This window comes from Mus caroli, unplaced genomic scaffold (assembly GCF_978045245.1).
Source record: "Mus caroli unplaced genomic scaffold, Mus_caroli_1 scaffold_9, whole genome shotgun sequence".
In the NCBI taxonomy this organism is placed as follows: domain Eukaryota; kingdom Metazoa; phylum Chordata; class Mammalia; order Rodentia; family Muridae; genus Mus; species Mus caroli.
The window spans coordinates 57,371,349-57,391,856 of record NW_028227264.1 but is presented as its reverse complement, the minus strand read 5'-3'; the positions used below and the strand labels follow the sequence as shown (position 1 = coordinate 57,391,856).

General features: G+C 39.9%; 1 protein-coding gene and 1 non-coding gene across 4 annotated transcripts in view; one reads left to right on the top strand and one right to left on the bottom strand.

The window, feature by feature from the left end:
* The window catches only part of Septin10 (septin 10), an 82,665-nt gene that overhangs the window by 25,888 nt on the left and 36,269 nt on the right, over window positions 1–20,508 (top strand). For all 3 annotated transcript variants that reach the window (XM_021174286.3, XM_021174285.3, XM_021174287.3), the window contains exons 2-6: window positions 5,746–5,863; window positions 6,201–6,396; window positions 15,123–15,309; window positions 17,655–17,816; window positions 20,082–20,178. In XM_021174286.3, the coding sequence (XP_021029945.1) occupies window positions 5,746–5,863; window positions 6,201–6,396; window positions 15,123–15,309; window positions 17,655–17,816; window positions 20,082–20,178 (760 nt within the window). The remainder of the gene's footprint in view (window positions 1–5,745; window positions 5,864–6,200; window positions 6,397–15,122; window positions 15,310–17,654; window positions 17,817–20,081; window positions 20,179–20,508) is intronic.
* LOC115032250 (small nucleolar RNA SNORA17) lies at window positions 1,834–1,959 on the bottom strand. Its single transcript, XR_003837899.1, has one exon. It is a non-coding gene; the product is annotated as a small nucleolar RNA SNORA17 (small nucleolar RNA).

The following is a 20,508-nucleotide window of genomic DNA, read 5'->3' as shown; positions in this document are numbered from 1 at the left end:
TCCCAGTCATCCCTCTGCACTTGTACCCACCCTTCACCCATGCAACGCCCCACAACACAGAAAAATAATTCCATTGTGTAAGTTGTGATGTGACACTGTGTGCCCTACAGTTTATTCTTTTGTCCACAAGTCTTTGCTGGCAAATGTTCATTGCAATGACTCCTTTGTCTGGTAAGCAGCCTCTGGCTTCTGCCACTCTATCAATACTGGAATCTCACTGGGACTCCTCTCAGATATCCTGTTCTTGCCATGGGTCATGGAGATCCTGTAGTTTTGGGTCTGCAGGACTGGCTGCTTATGCATTCCAGCAGTTCATCAATGCAGTAGATGCTGGAATGGGCTAATTCAAAGCCCTGGATCTGGGCCTGAGAGGTATCTGACCCTCCTGCTCTCATGCCCTCGGGACTAGCTCACCAGCAACCTTCCCCCATCCCGTCTTCCCTACCCTTCCCCCTGCAACCAGGGCCAGCTCTACCCTGCTGCCCAGATGTGCAATACTCTCTGAGTATTGCAGCCAGTGAGGGACATGGCCAGTTCTTCCACTCTCATGATTACTGGGGTCAGTTCTCCTGCCTGCCATACCTGGCAAGGGACAAGGGAAGGGCGGTAGGCATCTGTTCATCATTGGCTTCACCGCCCAGCAGACAAGAGGTAGGGCCTGCTCTCTTATACTCACACCCTCACGACCAGCTTCCCTGTAACCCCCATATCCAGCTAGCTCTACTGTGCTGCCCAAGTGAGGTGCAGGGCCTGCTCTCCCATTTTCACATCCTCTGGGCCAGTTCACCCTAGCCACCAGGGTCAGCAATACTGTGCTGTCCAGGCAAGGCACAGGGCCCTTCCAGATGCTGCAGCTGATGAGGGGGCGGGGCCAGCTTTCCTGCTCTCATGACCCCAGGGCCAGGGGAGATCTCCAGTTTGCTGCATGTGCTGAGGGGTGAGGGAGGAGGCCACCTCAAATGAGATGAGTGGCAGGGCCAGCTCACCTGCAGCTCCCACATTGTGTATAGGCACCTCTCCTGAATACTGCAGCTGGCTAGGGGTGGGGTCATCTCTCCTTTCATGTCCCCAGGGCCAGCTCTTCCATGATGCCAGGTAAGGGGTGGGGTCAGGTCTTTGTAGCCTTAGACATCAACATGTTCCTAGGCATCAGCCCAAACCAGGAACACCTGCCTGGCCTTTGGTAGTAACAGATCCCTGCTGCTGCAGGGCCACAGGTCCAGATGTGGCCCCTGGTAGCAGCACAGGTGGCGTTACCAGCTATCCATCAGGCTGTTCCTTAGTACCCTCAAGTCTTCAGTTCTACCTCTCTTCATTGTGCCCATATCCTTCTGTTTCTCTTTCTCTTAACATTTCTTCCCCACTTAACTTGCTCCTCGTAGTGGCACGGGGTGGGGTGGGGTGGGGTCTCTGAGTGTCTGAGGTTGTCTCAGAAGTGGTTGCAGGAGTGCTGTGCCCTGTTCATGTATTGTGGTGCCCCACAGAGGTCATCTTGGGTATGTTCTACCCCACCAGGCCTGCATGGCCCCAGACTATGATGGTCATCTCAAACTAGCTCCCTGTCCAGGCCCCATGGCACAGTTCTGGTGGTTGTCTCGGGCTCACTTCTCACCCAGGTCTGCCAGAGTGGCCCCTTGCAAGGGTTGTCTGTCTTGGACTCACTCCTGTGCAGGGCCTGTGGGTTCTTCGAATCTGGCTTGCTCCTCGTCCTGAGAGCCTGGCCTGGCCTGCCTGGTGCTGAACTGGTGGTTGTCTCAGACTAGCTCCCCGTCAGGGCCTCCTGGCTCTGGACTAGTGGTGTTTCAGGCTTGTTTTTTTTTTTTTTTTTTCAGGGAAGTTAGGCTGCTAATTGTTCAGATGTTCATAGGTCAGAACACGAAGTGTAGATAATTTTCTTCTCTTGGCCATCTACCAATGCACATGTGACATAGCCATACCTGTAGTGCCTCTAGGGGAAGTGTGTGTGTGTGTGCGTGAGTGTGTGTGTGTGTGTGTATGTATTTTAAGTAAGCTTATAAAATGGTGTTTCCCTGTGGCTCTTTCAAACATCCTTAGTGTTATTCTCCCTCCTCCCTGACCCTTTGTATTTGTTCCCATCCCACTTCCCATTTAAAGTCTCCCTCACAGTTTTTCTATTTCTCCCTTTGTAGAGTCTATATTTTGTTTAGTACTTGCTTCTTTTTTTTAATTTTTAATATTTTTTATTACATATTTTCCTCAATTACATTTCCAATGCTATCCCAAAAGTCCCCCATACCCCCCCCCACTTCCCTACCCACCCATTCCCATTCTTTTGGCCCTGGCATTCCCCTATATTGGGGCATATAAAGTTTGCAAGTCCAATGGGCCTCTCTTTCCAGTGATGGCCGACTAGGCCATCTTTCGATACATATGCAGCTAGAGACAAGAGCTCCAGGGTACTGGTTAGTTCATCATGTTGTTCCAACTATAGGGTTGCAGATACCTTTAGCTCCTTGGGTACTTTCTCTAGCTTCTCCAATTGGGAGCCCTGTGATCCATCCAATAGCTGACTGTGAGCATCCACTTCTGTGTTTGCTAGGCCCCGGCATAGTCTCACAAGAGACAGCTATATTTGGGTCCTTTCAGCAAAATCTTGCTAGTGTATGCAATGGTGTCAGCGTTTGGAAGCTGATTATGGGATGGATCCCTGGATATGGCAGTCTCTAGATGGTCCATCCTTTCATCACAGCTCGAAACTTTGTCTCTGTAACTCCTTCCATGGGTGTTTTGTTCCCAATTCTAAGAAGGGGCATATTGTCCACACTTTGGTCTTCATTCTTCTTGAGTTTCATGCGTTTAGCAAATTGTATCTTATATCTTGGGTATCCTAAGTTTTGGGCTAATATCCACTTATCAGTGAATACATATTGTGTGAGTTCCTTTGTGATTGTGTTACCTCACTCAAGATGATGCCCTCCAGGTCCATCCATTTGGCTAGGAATTTCATAAATTCATTCTTTTTAATAGCTGAGTAGTACTCCATTGTGTAAATGTACCATAATTTCTGTATCCATTCCTCTGTTGAGGGGCATCTGGGTTCTTTCCAGCTTCTGGCTATTATAAATAAGGCTGCTATGAACATAGTGGAGCATATGAGTACTTGCTTCTTATAGACATAAATAGAATCTTCAAAACAGTAGAGCTTAGATTTAGGAGAACTAGTAGAAATGTCTTAGGCAAGGAAGCTACAAGCTTTAGTTGATTTTGACAGCAGTAGTTTAGTCATCAGTCTATAGAAGTGCAGATCATAAGTAGAGTGAAACTGTTTGTGTAATAGGCTGATTAATACTGATTTAATATGTTCTAGGGACAGACACCATAAAGTCACACCATGCTGCAAATCTCGAGTGGGAGGTTTATTGGGGAGTGGGTATATAGAGGCTGCCTCTGGGTGTGGGTGGAGGGGAAAGTGTGGAGAGGAGGGACTGGCCTTTTATAAGGGGGTATAGTGCCTGCGCAGTGGGAGGATATGCCACTCCTGGCAACAGCAGGAATGTGTCTCATCTTGGCAGTTAGTGGTGACATCTGCTGTCCCCTGGGTCCCTGGGGGCAGGTGGTGGAAATGCCTGGTTACCAACATTTATGAGCACATAGTTTTTGTTATTGTGTAATTTAGCAGGAATGCCTTAGGTATTAAGACTTCTTTGAAGTAGAACTTTTTGCTACTGTTAGTACAGGGGCAATCCAGTAAGTGGAAGTTTTACTCAACGGGGAGAGCCTTACTGAGAACTGATTGACATGTAAGAAAACCTTCTTGTTAAAACTGAATCAGCATCGATTTTGTCTCAGGGTAGTGAACTATAGTAATGTGTAATCATCAAGCAGTCTTACCCCTTAGCTCTCCTGTAACCTGGTCAAACCTTCCCAACTTAGTTGTAAGCTCGTAATTTTGTTCTACCTCTTTATTTTTGGACAAAATCTTAATTTATTGTAGGAAAAGGATGCATCCTTGTCTAAAATATTAACTTTCCCTCATTTTACCTAAAATATAAACATACTTGTTATTGTTTATTTAATTTCTCTTAACTAGCATTGAATCCAATCACAAATTTACATAATATAGCAAAGTAATATTTGTACATTTATTGTTAAGACTCCAATTTTTTTGTGTTAATTCTTACATAGACCTCATTGCTTCATGGAATTTTAAAGCATTGCTTTATCTTTTTTCTTTTCATTAAAATATGAGAGTTAGAGAACGTTACATTTCAATAGAGACCTTGAACAGTAAATTATCTTGTGAGCAGGAAAGGCAGAAAAACACTGCAACTGCAGTTTTGAACAAAAAAGGATATTTTTTTCAAGAAGCTGAAAGAGACAGCAAGTGGTTACATTTTTTGAAGGACCAAAAGACAAGAGAAAAAAAAAAAAGACAAAACCGAAAAATGACAACTGAAAACAGGTGGAAAAGACTAACAGCAGAGACACTGGAAAGTTAGACCCATAATGTTTGCATATTTATAGCTTATTTGCAAACCAAAATCAACAAAATATTTTAACATTTTATTGTTATAGCTATTAGAAACTTGATTTATAACATAGTATTATATGTACCACAAGAAAGAACATTTTTGTTAGAAACAGAAAAGGGGTTTCTCATGCCTAGGACTGGAGTTTTTGTTTTGTAGTCTGTGGCTCTAATGGGTAGCATTGTCAGTCTGTTTCATAACTCACTTACACACACACACACACACACACACACACACACACATTAAAGAATGATTCCTTGACATTCTTAGCTTCTAAGGTTTAGTCACCAGGACATGAGTTCAGATGCTGGGATAGGCATGGTAGGCATAGATAGCTTTCAAAGGGACCTAACACAGCCCAGGATAATTTGGTCCTGGTTTGCAACATTTCACCTCTCCATAGCATCAAAATGCAACCATTTGGTCTTGTAGAATCTGACAGGAGTGCAGTCTTTCCTCATTTCTTTTTTCTGTTTCCTTTACTCTTTCCCTCCTTTTCTTAACCCCCTTCTGGGAGCTTCATCTCATACAAACTTTATGGAGAAAAGGACCAAAGGCTCCATTCCAAAGTTTAGTCTGTCCCTCTGGTCGCATGGTGAGCTTTGTCTCTGAGATTCCTGTGTGGGGGCCTCCCTTCCTGTTGTCTCCTGCATTTTGTTCTCATTACCTTCTCTTTCTCACTTGGTGTCTTGAGTTTGCATATTGCCAAGGCCTCTAAGCCCTGCAGTCCTCTCAGGGCTCCATCTAAGTTAGAGTTTCACTCAGAGGGTTAGCAATGTGTGTTTGTGTGTGTGACTATTTATAATGTATATATGTAGATTTTTTTCCTGTAATATGAAGTACAAATTATACCCTTATAGTTCAGAATGGAAATGTTCTACTCTATAACTCTGTTCTTTAGGATTTTCTTAGTTATTCAAAATCTATATGTAAGTATACTTAGTGACAGTGAACTCATTTTTGTCAGTGAATATGCATAGTTTACTTGGATGTTTTCTTAGTTTTGGAGGTCACTTGTTTTAATGTTAAAAATTATGGTTTGGGGTCATATAAAGGAATGAGAAGTGAGTGCTTTGGGAGTCTTGACAGTGTTCACAAATTTAATCACTTTTATCTTCAGTCAGAAATAGAAGTCATGAACTCTTGAGATGCCTTGATAAATTATATTTATCTTTTCAAGTATGCTTATATCTTACAGTGATTAAATATCAAATATAAAAATATAATTAAAGTTATTTGTTTTGCTTTCCTTCAGATAAAAGAGCATCCCCGCTCCTTGTCTATGTGTGGCCATGTTGGTTTTGAAAGCTTACCTGATCAGCTGGTCGATAGATCCATTGAGCAAGGCTTCTGTTTCAATATTCTCTGTGTGGGTGAGTGCCAGTAGCCCTTTCTCCGAGTTTTTCACCACGTATGTTCCTATGCTCACATCATTGTTTGTATAAGCAGATTAATAACTCTGGATTTTATGAGTTGCTTAAATTCTAATTTGCTTTACTTCAAACTTTTTTTGTTTCACTTTCAGAGGGCAGAGTAACTTGGCAGGTATAATAATTGTTTCTCTAGTGATTTAAGACCACCGTTAGCCTAAATTCTTTTATAGGCCACATAGCCTTTGAAATAGACTCCTTGAAGCCATTCTAGAGTTTGTATATGTTGTTCTTCCCAGTGATTCTCTGCACGTGTGAAAATGTGCTTTGTTTCTTCTAGGGGAGACTGGAATTGGAAAATCAACACTGATTAACACATTGTTTAATACTAATTTTGAAGAACTGGAATCCTCACATTTTTGTCCATGTGTTAGACTTAGAGCTCAGACATATGAACTCCAGGAAAGCAATGTTCGCTTGAAACTGACCATTGTAAATACAGTGGGCTTTGGTGACCAAATCAATAAAGAAGACAGGTATGTGTGGTTTGTTTGTTTGTTTGTATTCTTCCTTGTAATAAGACCAGTCTTATTTCAGGGTGAAGACTTGGCCTTTTTCCTTTTGAGCTGTAATTTTATTTTCTGCTGATACAATACACGACTTTACTTCCCAGACATAATTTCTTCTTTTTTGTTTAGCGAGGGACTAATCATCGTCTTGTTGTTATTTACAAATTATAATCTTTTTCTTGTTTTTATTTAGAATAAGTAAATCACAGCATTAAAATACATAGCTAATAAAAAGTTGTAACTCTTTTCTGCTCTTTAGTATATTTTCAATTAATATTTTTACTAATATTTAGACTTATCTTGTTGAGAAGGAATGTTTAAGATATATAAGGGCAACATATATAGTGGTTATATATATTGTTTATAAATTAATTTCTTTCTTCTTTCAAATTCTCACCAAAATTACCAGTTACATTATTAAACATTGTTGGAAACGTATTTAGACTTTCAAAATGAGTGCAGTACCCTTTGATCATATTCACCCTTCTCTCCCTGATCTCCATCAAGCCCTTCTCGCAGTCCCTCCCAGATTCATGTCCTCTTCTCCATGTGTATGTGTGTGTGTGTATTTTCCCATTAGCACAGTAATGTTGACTGCTGTGATCTATATGGATAACTGTGGCTGTTGAGAGTTCATAGGTGCTGCTTCGGGAGTTTTGTCTGCCCACTTTGTGTTCCTGGCTGGTCACATGCGTGCACCTGCCCAGGAGCTATCTTGGGTCTGTGAATAGAAAACACACACAAACAACCGTTTTTCTTAAAATGCCTTGTCTAACTCAATGATTGGGCACTCCTAAATCTTCCCCTGCTATTCCATGCCCAGTCAGGGAAGTGGTCAGTGGCTATTTATCCAGAAACTGACATTGCTGTTGGCTTTATCTCTTCCTGGCTTCTGTGTCCCCTTCTACTCTCTCCCAGTCCCACATTCTCTCTGCATTCTTCCCGTGCAACTCTCAGTGTCCCCACCCTTGACTCAGCCATTAGCCACTGGCAACTTTGTTGATAGATCAAAAACCAATTGAGGGTAAGGACCTTGAGTGTCAGTAAACACAGATTGCAGACCAGAGCATCAGAACCACCCTCCTGTGAGGTGCAACCTCCATGGTGTCCAGAGGATGCTGTTTCACAGTAGTTCTGGTCCTCTGACCCAGGTCTTTCCACACCCTCCTTTGTGGTGTATCTGGACCTTGAATTGTGTTACATATGTCTCTTTTGGGTTCTTGTCTAGGTTTACAGTATGAGTTTTCTCTAATTAAGCAGACTTTAAATCCAGTCAGGCAGTCTTCTTAGGTTTAGAGCCAGACAGAAGCCACATGGCAGGCGTTATTGGTGAATTCCCTCACCCTCTCTTTCCACAGCACCTTTCCTCCAATTCAGGCCCAGCAGTGAGCTGCACTCATAGGCTTCCTTGGTGAGTTCCCTTACTTGCCAACCCTGCCTCAGGAGCCAGTACATAGTTCTGCTAATGAATCCTATTGTCTCTAATCCCTGCCCCATGAGTGCCAGAACCTGATTCCTTCCTTCCCCAGCCTGGGACTTAAAAATAGCGACACACTACCACTAAGACCCTAGTGAACCCCAGTAACCACTGAATTAGTATCACTCTAGCCTAAAAAAGCAGTATCAAGTCTCCTAAAGACGGTAGGTTCTTCCTGTATGATCTGAAATTAACCAAGCATGGGTGACAGTAAAACCAAACTAAACATCTAGTCACCATGGCTGGGCTAGAAACACATCTTATGAACATGACCAGTGAATGAAATGCAGATGCCCAGGTCCCATGGCAAAGGTACAAGCAATCTGAAAAAACAAGATAATACGTATGTACCTCTGAAAGTACCTCCCTAACCCAATAGAAATGATCTCCAGTGAAAACGGTCTAGATCAACATTTCTCAACCTGTGGGTAGCATCCCCTTTGGGAGTCAAATGACCCTTTCACAGGGGTCTCCTAAGACCATTGGGAAAAACACATATTTATATTACCATTCCTAACAGTAAAATTACAGTTATGAAGTAGCAACAAAATGATTCTATGTTTGGATATCACCACAACATGAGGGACTGTATTAAAAGGTTATAGCAGGGCTGGTGAGATGGCTCAGTGGGTAAGAGCACCCGACTGCTCTTCCAAAGGTCCAGAGTTCAAATCCCAGCAACCACATGGTGGCTCACAACCATCCGCAATGAGATCTGGCGCCCTCTTCTGGAGTGTCTGAAGACAGCTACAGTGTACTTACATATAATAAATAAAATCTTTAAAAAAAAAAAAAAGTTATAGCATTAGGAAGATGGAGAGCCACTAGTCTAGATGAACGTGTATCAAAATTTTTTAATGATGAAATTCTAGCTTGTTTCATTTTATGTCATTTCTTATCCATTTTTCTTCAGTAGTGTTATAGAGGTTAGATTTTGGATGTCAGAGAAAGGGAGAAATATCTTGGTATAGCTTTTCATTCCTTTTCCTTTTGGAATCTATATATTTTCATTATTACAAGCTGTTTTCCAGAGTCATTTTTGTATGAACTGAGCCTGTGTAATCCAGGTTAGGGTGTGGCCTTTCAGCACATCAGGAAACGACTCTCTCGGCCCCCTCCCCAGAAGTAAAGGAGCAGCGCAGAGACCAAGGGTGCCTCACTTTCAATGCTATTAATGGTTACACCAACTTAGGACTAATTTGTACGTAAGTAAAAGTGTCTTAAAATGAACTGAAGCTTAGGGCCAAGACACTTATTCACCTAAATAAATGTCATTGGATTCTAGACTAAGACCTATATAGGTATAACTTTCATGTCTATAGTTAGTTTTAAAATAAAATTTAACCTGCTTTTCCACATTTTCTTTGTTTTTCCTCTGTTATTAGGGTAATAAATAGATGTTTTATGTAAAATACTAGCTAGCATAGAACAGTTGGAGTCTACCTCAGTCATTCCTTCAAGCCCAGTCCCGTTTTTCTCCATAAATGAGCCGTTTCTCTGAATTAGGTATTTTACCATGCCTTTTAAAGTTCTTTTAAACTAAGCTTTAGTAATGCATATTTTTAAAAATTGTTTTGTATTTATGAGTGTTTTGCTCATATGTATGTGTCCTTAATACATATGTGCCTAGTGTATGTCGAGGTCAGATGCGGGCACTGGATTCCCTGGAACTGGAGGTACAAGTGATTTGAGCTGCCACATGGGTCCTGGGAACTGAACCTGGGTCTACAGCAAGTGCTTTTATTGCTGAGCCAGCTCCTGAACTCAAGTAATACGTAATTTCTCTAGAATAAGTTTTGATTTCAACACACAATTTGAAGTAAGGTTTTAAAGAAACATTTAGTTTTGTGATCCACTAGCACATTCCCTAATATAGGACATAGCTGTGATCTTTAATTACTCTGCTGATATATATATATATATATATATATCATATATACATATATGTATATATCATATACATACATACATACATATATATATATGTATGTATATATGCACACACACACACACATACACCATATATTCTAGTCAGCTGGATCTGCAGAACTTTCTATGTGTGTGCCTTTCTTCTCTCCAGTGTGGTATTCCACAGATTCTAATTATCTTGCATCTTCTCTCCCCAAGACATCCACTGTTCTCTCTTTTCCTGTCCCACCACTTACCCATCTCAGCTGTCGATTCCCCCTGGTGGCTATGCTTCTGTCTCTCCCTTCTCTGTGTTTTCCTGTTGTCTAATTTACTGCTAAACTTAATATCTTAATTTTCGTTACAAGTTTTTAAATTTGTACATTTTGTATGGTTGCTATTCATATCTGTAAGATCACTTTTTAAATTAGCTTGATTTTTACCAATAATCTAATTTGCATTTTGTCTTATTGTACAATTGTAGTTTATAATAATTTTGACTTATGGTTATTCTTTATGTATTTTGATATGCCCATATTGTTTTTTCTTGTGACTTTTGGGAATAATTTGCAGAGATACTTTGAGGTCTAATGTAAAGATAGCTTCCATTGGTCAGACTTGGATTTGCTTACAGTAGCTTTCTCTGACATTAGTTCTGGAAGAATCACTGAACCCATTTCATGCTTTGAGATTCTCAGAATCAAAGAGATGTCTTGCATTATATTCAAGGCTGGTACTTTGGCCAGAAGCTCCCAACAATGTCTCACTTTCTCCTTTCCTTTTAGTTTCAAAGCAACAAACACCCCTATGGGTCTTTGAGAAGAAGGGAATAGTAGGTTTATTCCTGGTTCACTCTCACCCTGACAGTGTAGGCTTTTAGGATCACAGCTCAATGTGGGAAGGAGTTTGCTCATTGGAATCCCACTATTGTGGATCCTAGGTTTTGATTTCTTCCTCTTGCCCCATGGGTCCAGTCATAAAGCACAATGACTGGATTGATAAGTCATCTCATGATAAAATTAGAATCAGTACTATTAGTATAGAACTTGGTAATCTTTTTATGTCAAGGGCAAAGAGTAAATACTTCAAGCTCTGTGGGATGCATCATTGTTATGAATGGCTTAGCTCTGCCATTTGATGTGAAGGTAACAAGGGACAGTGTATAATAGATGAACATGGTTACACCTCAGTGAAACATTTGCTTAGAAGAACAGCTGTCCAACTAGATTTGTCCTTGAGCAATAGTTTGTTGTATGCTGCTCCAATTTTATGTGTTAGTGTGTTAGATGAATAAAAAAAAGCTCATAAGAGATCATTTGTTCTGGAGCTGATTCTGAGTGACTGTGGAAGATAGATTCAGGTCACCACAAATACCTGTTCTATCCAGCATAACAGGTTGCTAGCATCTGTACACCAACAGAGCAGAGAAGCCATGACACAGGTAAAGTAAGTGAGCAACGCTGTTACAAACTTCAGAGTGTCTGGTGATGCTCAGCCTTTGGTTTGCCAGAGGCTAGGGATGTCTTTGTACATCTTAAAAGGATCTGCCTAACACAAGGATATTAGACCACACACAAAGGTAGATAGTAGCTATACAGAAAAGTGTTAGGTACCCCAACTCCAAATATTCCTATTAATAGAAGTCTTCACAGTCACAGAAGTTACAGCCAACGGGCCTTATAGACTATAACTTGGGTATGGTGTTTGCTGGGTGTTACCTTTCACAAGTATTTTTAAAATTTCTTAGATTGATTTTATTTTGTGCGTATGAGTGTTATGCCCGCACATATTTGTGGGTACCATGTGCATGCCTGGTACTTCAGAGGTCCGGAAAGAGCATTGGATCTGCTCCTGGAAATGTAGTTCCAGACAGTTGTGAGCCACCATGTGGGTTCTGGGAATTGAACACAGGTCTTCTCCAAGACCAACAACTGCTCATAACTGCTGAGACAACTCTCTAACCCACATAGCCTTTTTACAAACTGCTTTTTATTTTCTGTTTTGCAAACTACTCTCTAGTTCTGTCCTCATCTTTCATATTTCATTTTGGAACACTCTTTTACCCTAGAACAAAATCTTACTGTATTTTATAACAGGTTCTGTCTTACTTAAAAGTACTTCCCTTTTTATTGACTTTACATCCCAGTCACAACCCCCCTCTCTCTTCCCTTCTCAGTCCCACCCTTACAAATCACTCTCCCCAGTGAGCCCCATCTTGGATACCTCCCCACCCTGGGGTATCTAGTCCTAGCAGGTGTAGGCACATCCTCTGCCACTGAGGTCCGACCAGATGGTACAAGTACGGGAAAGAGGACCCAGTGGCGGGGAACAGAAACCAAGACAGCCTCCATGCCACGTGTTAGAGGACCTACATGATGATCAAGCTGTATATTTGCTACAAATGTGTAGGGTGCCAATGTCTAGCACTCGGTGGCCCAGGCTCTGTGAGCCTCCATGGTCCCAGGCAAATGGACACTGTAGGTCTTCTTGTGGTACCCTTGGACTTGCTCACTTCTATTTGCCACTCTTACATAAGACTCCCCGGGCTCTGCCTGATGTTTAGCTATGGGTCTCTCTGCATCTGCCTCCATCTGCTGCTTGGTGAAACCTCTCAGGAGACAGTTATGGTAGGTTCCTGTCTGCAGGCATAACAGAGTATTATTAATAATGTCAGGGGTTGGCTCTCTCACATGGGATGAGGATGTGAGTTGATATTAAGTCACTGTCTTCTCATTGAAATGGTGTTTTCTAGTTGCTGGAGTTAGAAACAGGATAAATTGCTATGGAAGAATTCCTGTTTGTTTGTTTATTTATTTATTTATTCTAATGGAATTTTTAAAATTAGGTATTTTCTTCATTTATTTCCAATGCTATCCCAAAAGTCCCCCATGCCCTACCCCCCCTCCCCCCTCCCCCCAACTCCTACTTCTTGGCCCTGGCGTTTCCCTGTACTTAGGCATATAAAGTTTGCAAGACCAATGGGCCTCTCTTCCCAATGATGGCCGACTAGGCCATCTTCTGATACATATGCAGCTAGAGACAAGAGCTTGGGGTACTGGTTAGTTCATATTGTTGTTCCTCCTATAGGGTTGCAGACCCTTTCAGCTCCTTGGGTACTTTCTCTAGTTCCTCCATTGGGGGCCCTATGTTCCATCCAATAGCTGGCTGTGAGCATCCACTTCTGTGTTTGCTAGGCCCCGGCATAGTCTCACAAGAGACAGCTATATCTGGGTCCTTTCAGCAAAATCTTGCTAGTGTATGCAATGGTGTCAGCATTTGGAGGCTGATTATGGGATGGATCCCCAGGTATGGCAGTCTCTAGATGGTTCATCCTTTCGTCTCAGCTCCAAACTTTGTCTCTGTAACATCTTCCATAGGTGTTTTGTTCCCAATTCTAAGAAGGGGCAAAGTGTCCACACTTTGGTCTTCGTTCTTCTTGAGTTTCATGTGTTTTATAAATTGTATCTTATATCTTGGGTATTCTAAGTTTCTGGGCTAATATCCACTTATCAGTGAGTACATATCACGTGAGTTCTTTTGTGATCGGGTTACGCCACTCAGGATGATGCCCTCCAGGTCCATCCATTTGCCTAGGAATTTCATAAATTCATTCTTTTTAATAGCTGAGTAGTACTTCATTGTCCTGTTTATTAATTAACAGAACCTGTATTTTTATTTTTGAAAAACCGTAAGAGAAGATAGTCAACTACATGAATATTCATGGCCCTATTATAAGTTATTACTGGCCTATTTTAAATCATTAATAAATGCTTCTTTGAAATTTTTATTGTCAAATATGTACTTAAAGATTTTTACTATTTTATTTTTTGGAAGGGAATATTACCAGGTCATATTCACACCAGCATTCTAAGGAACCTGATTTGGTGTTGATAGTAATTATTCTGATAAACTCAGTCCTTTTAGTGTTCAAGGTATTTTGTTAATTCTTAGAGAAAACAGAATTATGAAGATGCTGGCTTTCCCCTCAGACTGTTTATGGTCAGTAATGGGAGAATACACTATTCTATGTTTTAAAAGACATGCCAGTCTCCAAAAACTAGAATTATCAGATAATTTTTAAAGAATTCAATTCTATCTATGTTTATAAAGTTAATTTTCACTGCTCTCCTGTAGGGTTTCAAAGATGTCCATGGAGTGTCCAGAGCCTGGACAGCAAGGTGGATTAGGAAAGGAACTAACTATTTTTGAACTATTAAAATACATTCATGATTAATATGTGTTTCTGTGGGAGCTTTTATTCTGTAAATCTTCACAATGTTTGACTTGCTACTTAGGGGCCTGGCTTATTTAGTGAAGTCACTTGAGAGTAGAAAGGTAGCAGGGCCGGGGAGATAGTCCAGTCAGTAAAGAGCTTAAGTGTCATGCCCTGAGTCTTCTCTCCAGAACCATCCAAAAGAGGGCCGGGCACAGTGGCACATGCTTGCTTGTAATCCCAGTGCTAGCTAGGGAGGTGGAGACAGGATCCTTGGGGCTTGCTGGTCAACCAGCCTAGCAGAATCTGCAAGACCCAGGCCAATGCAGCAACAAGCAAGGCAGCTGGCTCCCGAGATTTCATACACACCTGTGTACCCACACACATGAACACATAAGTTGCATAAGCAGTGGTTTAGTGTATCAAAATGAAATGGAACATTGACAATCTCATCCTGAGCCGAGACTTAGTACACTGATTTGACTTGTGTTTCCAAGGATGAATAGGCTGAGATGGCCAGAGGAGATATGAGGGTTATCTGGGCAAGAAATGCAGCACAAGATATAATTGGCCTGGTTATAATTAACTGAAATGCAACCATGCCAGCATTATTAGATATTTTCAGCTGATACTAACCTTTCCTCTTTGCAGGTTAAGCTTTTCATGCCTTATAGATGTACTGAAAACAAAAATCAGGCACTTTGACTTAATTATTTTAGTTGATACCTTTTCTTCTTCTCAACCAATTAAACAAAATGCCATGTTATCACTTTAATTGTATGTTAAACTTCTGATTGCTTTGGGAAGTTGTAAAAAGCCTTGAAAGAACTGAACCAGTACATGACTATATGTAGAAATGAATCTTTGGGAACTTAGTACCATTTCAGACTAGGTTATCCTGATGTTTTGGCAGAATTAATGTCTTGCATGTATATTATGTGTTATATGTTAGCACTGTAATTACCTGTTTGCTTGGTATAGATATTAATTGATATTCCTGGAAGATGTAGACCTCAGACTTGAGAATTGCACAAGTTTCTTACTAAGATAGCATAGATATGTTGTATTAAATATTTAAATACTTATTTTTTTCAGCTATCAACCAATAGTTGATTACATAGATGATCAATTTGAGGCCTATCTCCAGGAAGAACTGAAGATCAAGCGTGCTCTTTTTAACTACCATGACTCTCGTATCCATGTGTGCCTCTACTTCATTGCTCCGACAGGCCATTCTCTAAGGACACTTGACCTCTTAACCATGAAGAGCCTGGACAACAAGGTAGATTAGGGAAGCAACCAATGTCTCAAACTTTAGTACACTTGAAATATTACAGAATTTTTATGATAATATGTACATACTTTGTATCTTTTATTTTATGTATCTTTAAAACTTTTTTTTCTAGAGAAATTTAATCTGGAAAATGAGATACAAATACTAAACAAGTTCTCTTTTTAGTGATTACATGTGTTATAATTGTCCTGAAATTTTATTTCAAACATAAATTAGAGAAAACTTAATTGTTAAAGTATGATAATAATATTTCATCTTGGTGGAATATGTTTTTGATTGTTCTATATCAAGAAAATTTCTTCCTGAACTTTTTAAGCAAGTAGCTATTTATAAATTTTGGAGGTTATAAAATAGTTTCATAAATTAACTCACTGAAGATATTTGTTTAAAAGTTGAAAAAGACTAGTTACTGTCCTAATCCCAAAGAAATCTGTTTGTACAAATTTATGCTTTTTAAAGGAGTAAAATCAAAACTGAAAATTTGTGTTATAGAGAAAATGTGATACAGCAGTATAAAGATCATAGAATTTATCAGTGGGGGCTGATTTTAAATATTGGTTGTATCCCTTATTATGATATTTCATCTATAGCAAATTATACACTATCAAAGAGTTTGGAACCAAATGTTTTCTGGTGACAATAAAATTTGTCAACCCTAGTCATTCATGTTAAGATTGGGCCTAACATCTTCATTTTGTTCAAGTGATGGGGCAAATTCTGTACTGGTCTCCATCACAATCCTGCCTTAAGCTTTTTGTAACAAATGAGATAATGAATTTCTTGCAAGTTTGAAAAGAAAACTTAGGACAAGCTCCAAAGACTCGATTTTGCACTTGGACACATGGTGTTACTTATGTAGTTATTTATTTGTCATTGCAGTGATTTTAGTAGGGCAGCTGTTATACTAGGCCTTTGGCAGACTTCAGGAAAGTCAATTTGCATGGGATATGAAGGTGACCTCTGGTCTCTCAGTTTCCCAGGCCTCCTTTCTTGTACCGGAAAGCCAAACTCTTGGCTGCTTGACATGGAAAGTTACTGTTGTCTCATTCAGATGGTGACAAATGACCATCTTGGGCAGCATCCATTTTCTTTCCTGTGAGAACCATGCACACATTGATACTTAATATATTTATGCAGTTTGGAAACAATTACAACGTGAAGACTTTGACATAAGCTATTGAATATATGGATTCTGAAACCAAGTGCTTGACACCAAGACTTTGTGTACGTTGACACCTCCTTACAATTGCTTTCTGCCATCTGCTTCATGGAGAGTTGGCAAAATCGTTGTCCTTGGAAGTGTCTGGAAGGCTGTAAACACAGAGGCAGATGCTGAGCCAGTGCAGAACGAGAAAAGAGAAAAGCATAAAAAAAACGAATAGAAATTGCATGTCTATTTTTGCTTCCTTTTTGGAAAATCACACTTTTCTTTTCTTTCTTTCTTTCACATGTTCATTAGCCCAAAAGTTTGATTCAGAATAGAAAACGTGATAATAAAACTCAGTTTGTAGAGACATTGACCTTATGTTTGGGACATTAATCTTGTGCAGGACTAAGTTTGTAAGTTAGTATTCATGATCCCACATTTCTTCCTGTCTCGCAGTAATGGGCCTGGAGCATGCTGAGGAAGCCATTCCTTTGCATCAGAGCATTTCTAGCTGGTACTGGAGGTTTCTATATAGTACTGTAGACAGCTTCTCTGATGACTAGACCTGAGAGAGGCGAATAAAGGGCAAAAGAGGCGGCAAGAAGAGCAATGTCACCTGTTCTCTTAGTTTTCTTGAGAAATCTAAGTTCTTAGTGAATTAAGCAGGTGATTTTTGCTTATAGTTCATTATGTTCTACATACCTTGTGTGGAGTTGAAAAATTTGAGGGGAAGAGAAGATAATGAGATACTAAACCTAAATGCAAATGAAAATTTAGTTTTACAAGAGCTCCTTTAAAAATTATTACAACTAGCATCCATAGAATGAGTGTATAAGAATTATATATATGCATGTATTAAATGACAACTAGTAATTATTTTGGTTAGAGAGATCCAACCTTTTGGGGGGGGGTATATAGTAAAGTGTGTCAGCCACCTGTGTTCCTCTTAGTGACTCTTTTCATCTCTTGTGACAGGAAATCAGGATAGATGAATAGATGTGGTGGTATTCAGTTTACCTATTTATAAAAACCAGGTAGCAACCTAGATCATAATTTGCCAACTCTTCATCAGAGAAACTTATTGTTAGAGTTTTTTTTTTTTTAAATGTAGAAAAACTGTGACTGTGGATAAAAAAAAAACCCACGAATCTTCCATGATAATATTGTGGATTTTCTTTCTTAATAGGTGAACATTATACCACTTATTGCCAAGGCAGATACAATTTCTAAGAGTGAATTACAGAAGTTTAAGATGAAGCTCATGAATGAACTGGTCATCAATGGTGTTCAGATATATCAGTTTCCAACAGATGACGACACGACCTCCAAGATCAATGGAGCAATGAACGTGAGCTCCCTTTGAGTAGAATTCTGTTTGTAAAATAAAGCTGAGTTGAGTTTAGATCAACATTGTTGCAACAGTAGCCCTGCCTATCTGATGCCTTGCTTCCCGAGCCTTTCTTTATTGTGAACAGAGAAAATGGGAGATTGCAGAAATAACCAGCTTACCAGTTTTCAGTCATGTGCCAGTATGAATAGCAAGATAAAATCTCATCATGGGCTTTGTACCAAGTGCCATCTTCAGAAGAATGGGGATTCTGGTACAGTACTCTTTGAAAAGCACAGTCATGCGTTTTAGTGTTTTTTGTCCCATTTGATGATTAGTTTTCGATCTCTTTTGGTACTAGTTTATGAACATTTACAGGTGTGCTGAATGGGAAAAGCATTCTATCTTTGGGGCTGTGCACAGGTCGTACTTTTAGGCATCTACTGGGTTATTTGAATGTACCACCCATACATAAAGAGAGACCAGTGTGATGTATTTTTCTAGAAAGACTCCAAATAAGGCGAAATGTCAAAAAGTTCAGCAGAATAAACTTTCAATTGTTGTTGTTGACAAATAGATACTGAGTACTTTTGTCTTTGCTTTGCTTTCTCTTGCTCTCCCTGAGTTGAGTCAGTCGTTTGTAAGCGGGGATTTACCTTCAGCGGAACATATTTCACTGCCTTAGAAAAGGTTCCTTCCTTCCTGTCCTGCTGCAAAACATGAAAGGACTGTGCAGCCTCCCTTGGAATACTTTAGAATTTTGACTTTTTAAGAACTCTTGAAGCTGATGTTGACTCTCATTGCACCTTATAGTGTCACCTGTACAAATGAAATGTTTGCTTAATTTAATGTATCTGAGATGACTAAGTTCTTTATTTTTTTCAAAGTTTCACATTTTTTAAATGCTTTGTTGTATTTTGAAGGGTTGTAGGTTTGAGGCTCATGCTTTATATGACAGTTACCTCCTGGAGACTATTAATTTGTCTGCAGAGTTTGGCTAATAGTCGGCCTAAGAGCTGACTTAGGTGAGGATTAAGTGATGTACCCTTAGTTATGGTACCTAGCACCTAGCAACAACATCCCATAACTGTTCATTCTTCTTCCTTATCCTTTCTGATTTATCATATGCCACTGCACTACATACTTTTCTATGTCAAAAATTCTGATAAAAGCAACTGAAGTTTATTTTGGCTGTGGTTTGAGATTACAGTTGAGCATGGTGTGTGAGTCCCAGCAGCAGGAGTGTATAGCAGCTAGCTGTTCACAGTGTGTCTGCTATCAGGAAACAGATGAATGCAGAGGCTCAGTCTGGCCCGTCCTTTATATGTATGGATTCTTGGCCCATGGAAGGTGCTGCCCATCTATCTTCAGGATGGATCCTCTCTGCTCAGTTTAACCTTTCTGAGAGATACTCAGGTGGTTCTAAATCTATGCTTATTCTCAATGTAGTCATGTTGATGTGAAGATTAGCCATCACAACCATGAAAATCAATCACAATCACATCACATCAATGAAAATATGAAGCCCTAAACTAAATCTCTTAAATCCTGATAATGTAAATGAGGTGATCATGATTTCCTGTGTTAACTTGTCTTTATATCTAATTTTATTCACATGCTCATTAGTAATTTGTCAGAAGACAGTTAAGAAGCCCCATTCAGTTGCTAACTATTAAACATTATTTGTTTTTACATTAATTTTCTCCCGGGTTTCAGGCCTCTACATTAGACAGATTTATGCACTCTCAGCTGAGCTGTTGCGAGTTATGGAGTCTCTCCCTATGCTAGTTCCTCCTCCTCTGTTGGATCTCACTCCCAGATCCTAGCCCAGCTTGCACTGTGCTTCCCTGCTCTCAGTCATCTCTTGTTCCTCTTGACTTCTATAACATTACTACACTAGCAGTGTTTTTAAACTTTGTGCATCATTTTATATTAATAGTATATGTGATATTCTAAATGCAGATCCTGTACTATTTTATATACTATGTAATGTGTATAGTTTCTAAAACATCTTTGCTTTTTTAAAGGAAAACTTTCATGACAGTGTCACATATATCAAAATTCTTCTGCTTCTCCTTTTCTTTCTTCTTTTAATTCCAAATAATACCATGACTTGTATGTGAGAGATACCCACTATATACTTTTCTATGTAGTGTCCAAAAGTGACTCTTGTAGAATACTTAGAGCATATCCCAAGCTTAGGAGAATTGCTCTTTAATTATTCTCTATTATTTTCACCACTGATATACAGAGATGAGATTGGTGTTTGGTTTGGTTCTTTTCCAGGGCCATTTGCCATTTGCTGTTGTTGGGAGTATGGATGAGATAAAAGTTGGAAATAAGATGGTGAAGGGTCGTCAGTATCCTTGGGGTATCGTACAAGGTAAGTGAGATAAATTATGACAGAAAATAAATGTGTCTCCTGATAACCTCAAAATTGAATTAGAGCATTTATTTGAGGTGAAAATTATTTAGATATAGTTAGTAAACAGAGGAATTGGCTGTATACTGCTTTGTCCAAAGTCTGTGGACAGAGCTCTCCCATCTCCCTGTGTCATACCATGTCTCCTCTGCTGGTTACCTTCAGAGGGTGAGATGCGTAGTCATGGACTTAGATCAGAAGGTGGCTGCTTCTTTGCTGCTGGAGATCCACCCAGTGTGCTTGAGCATGATAGAACATGCTCTGTGCATCTCCACCCCTAGTCCTTGATTA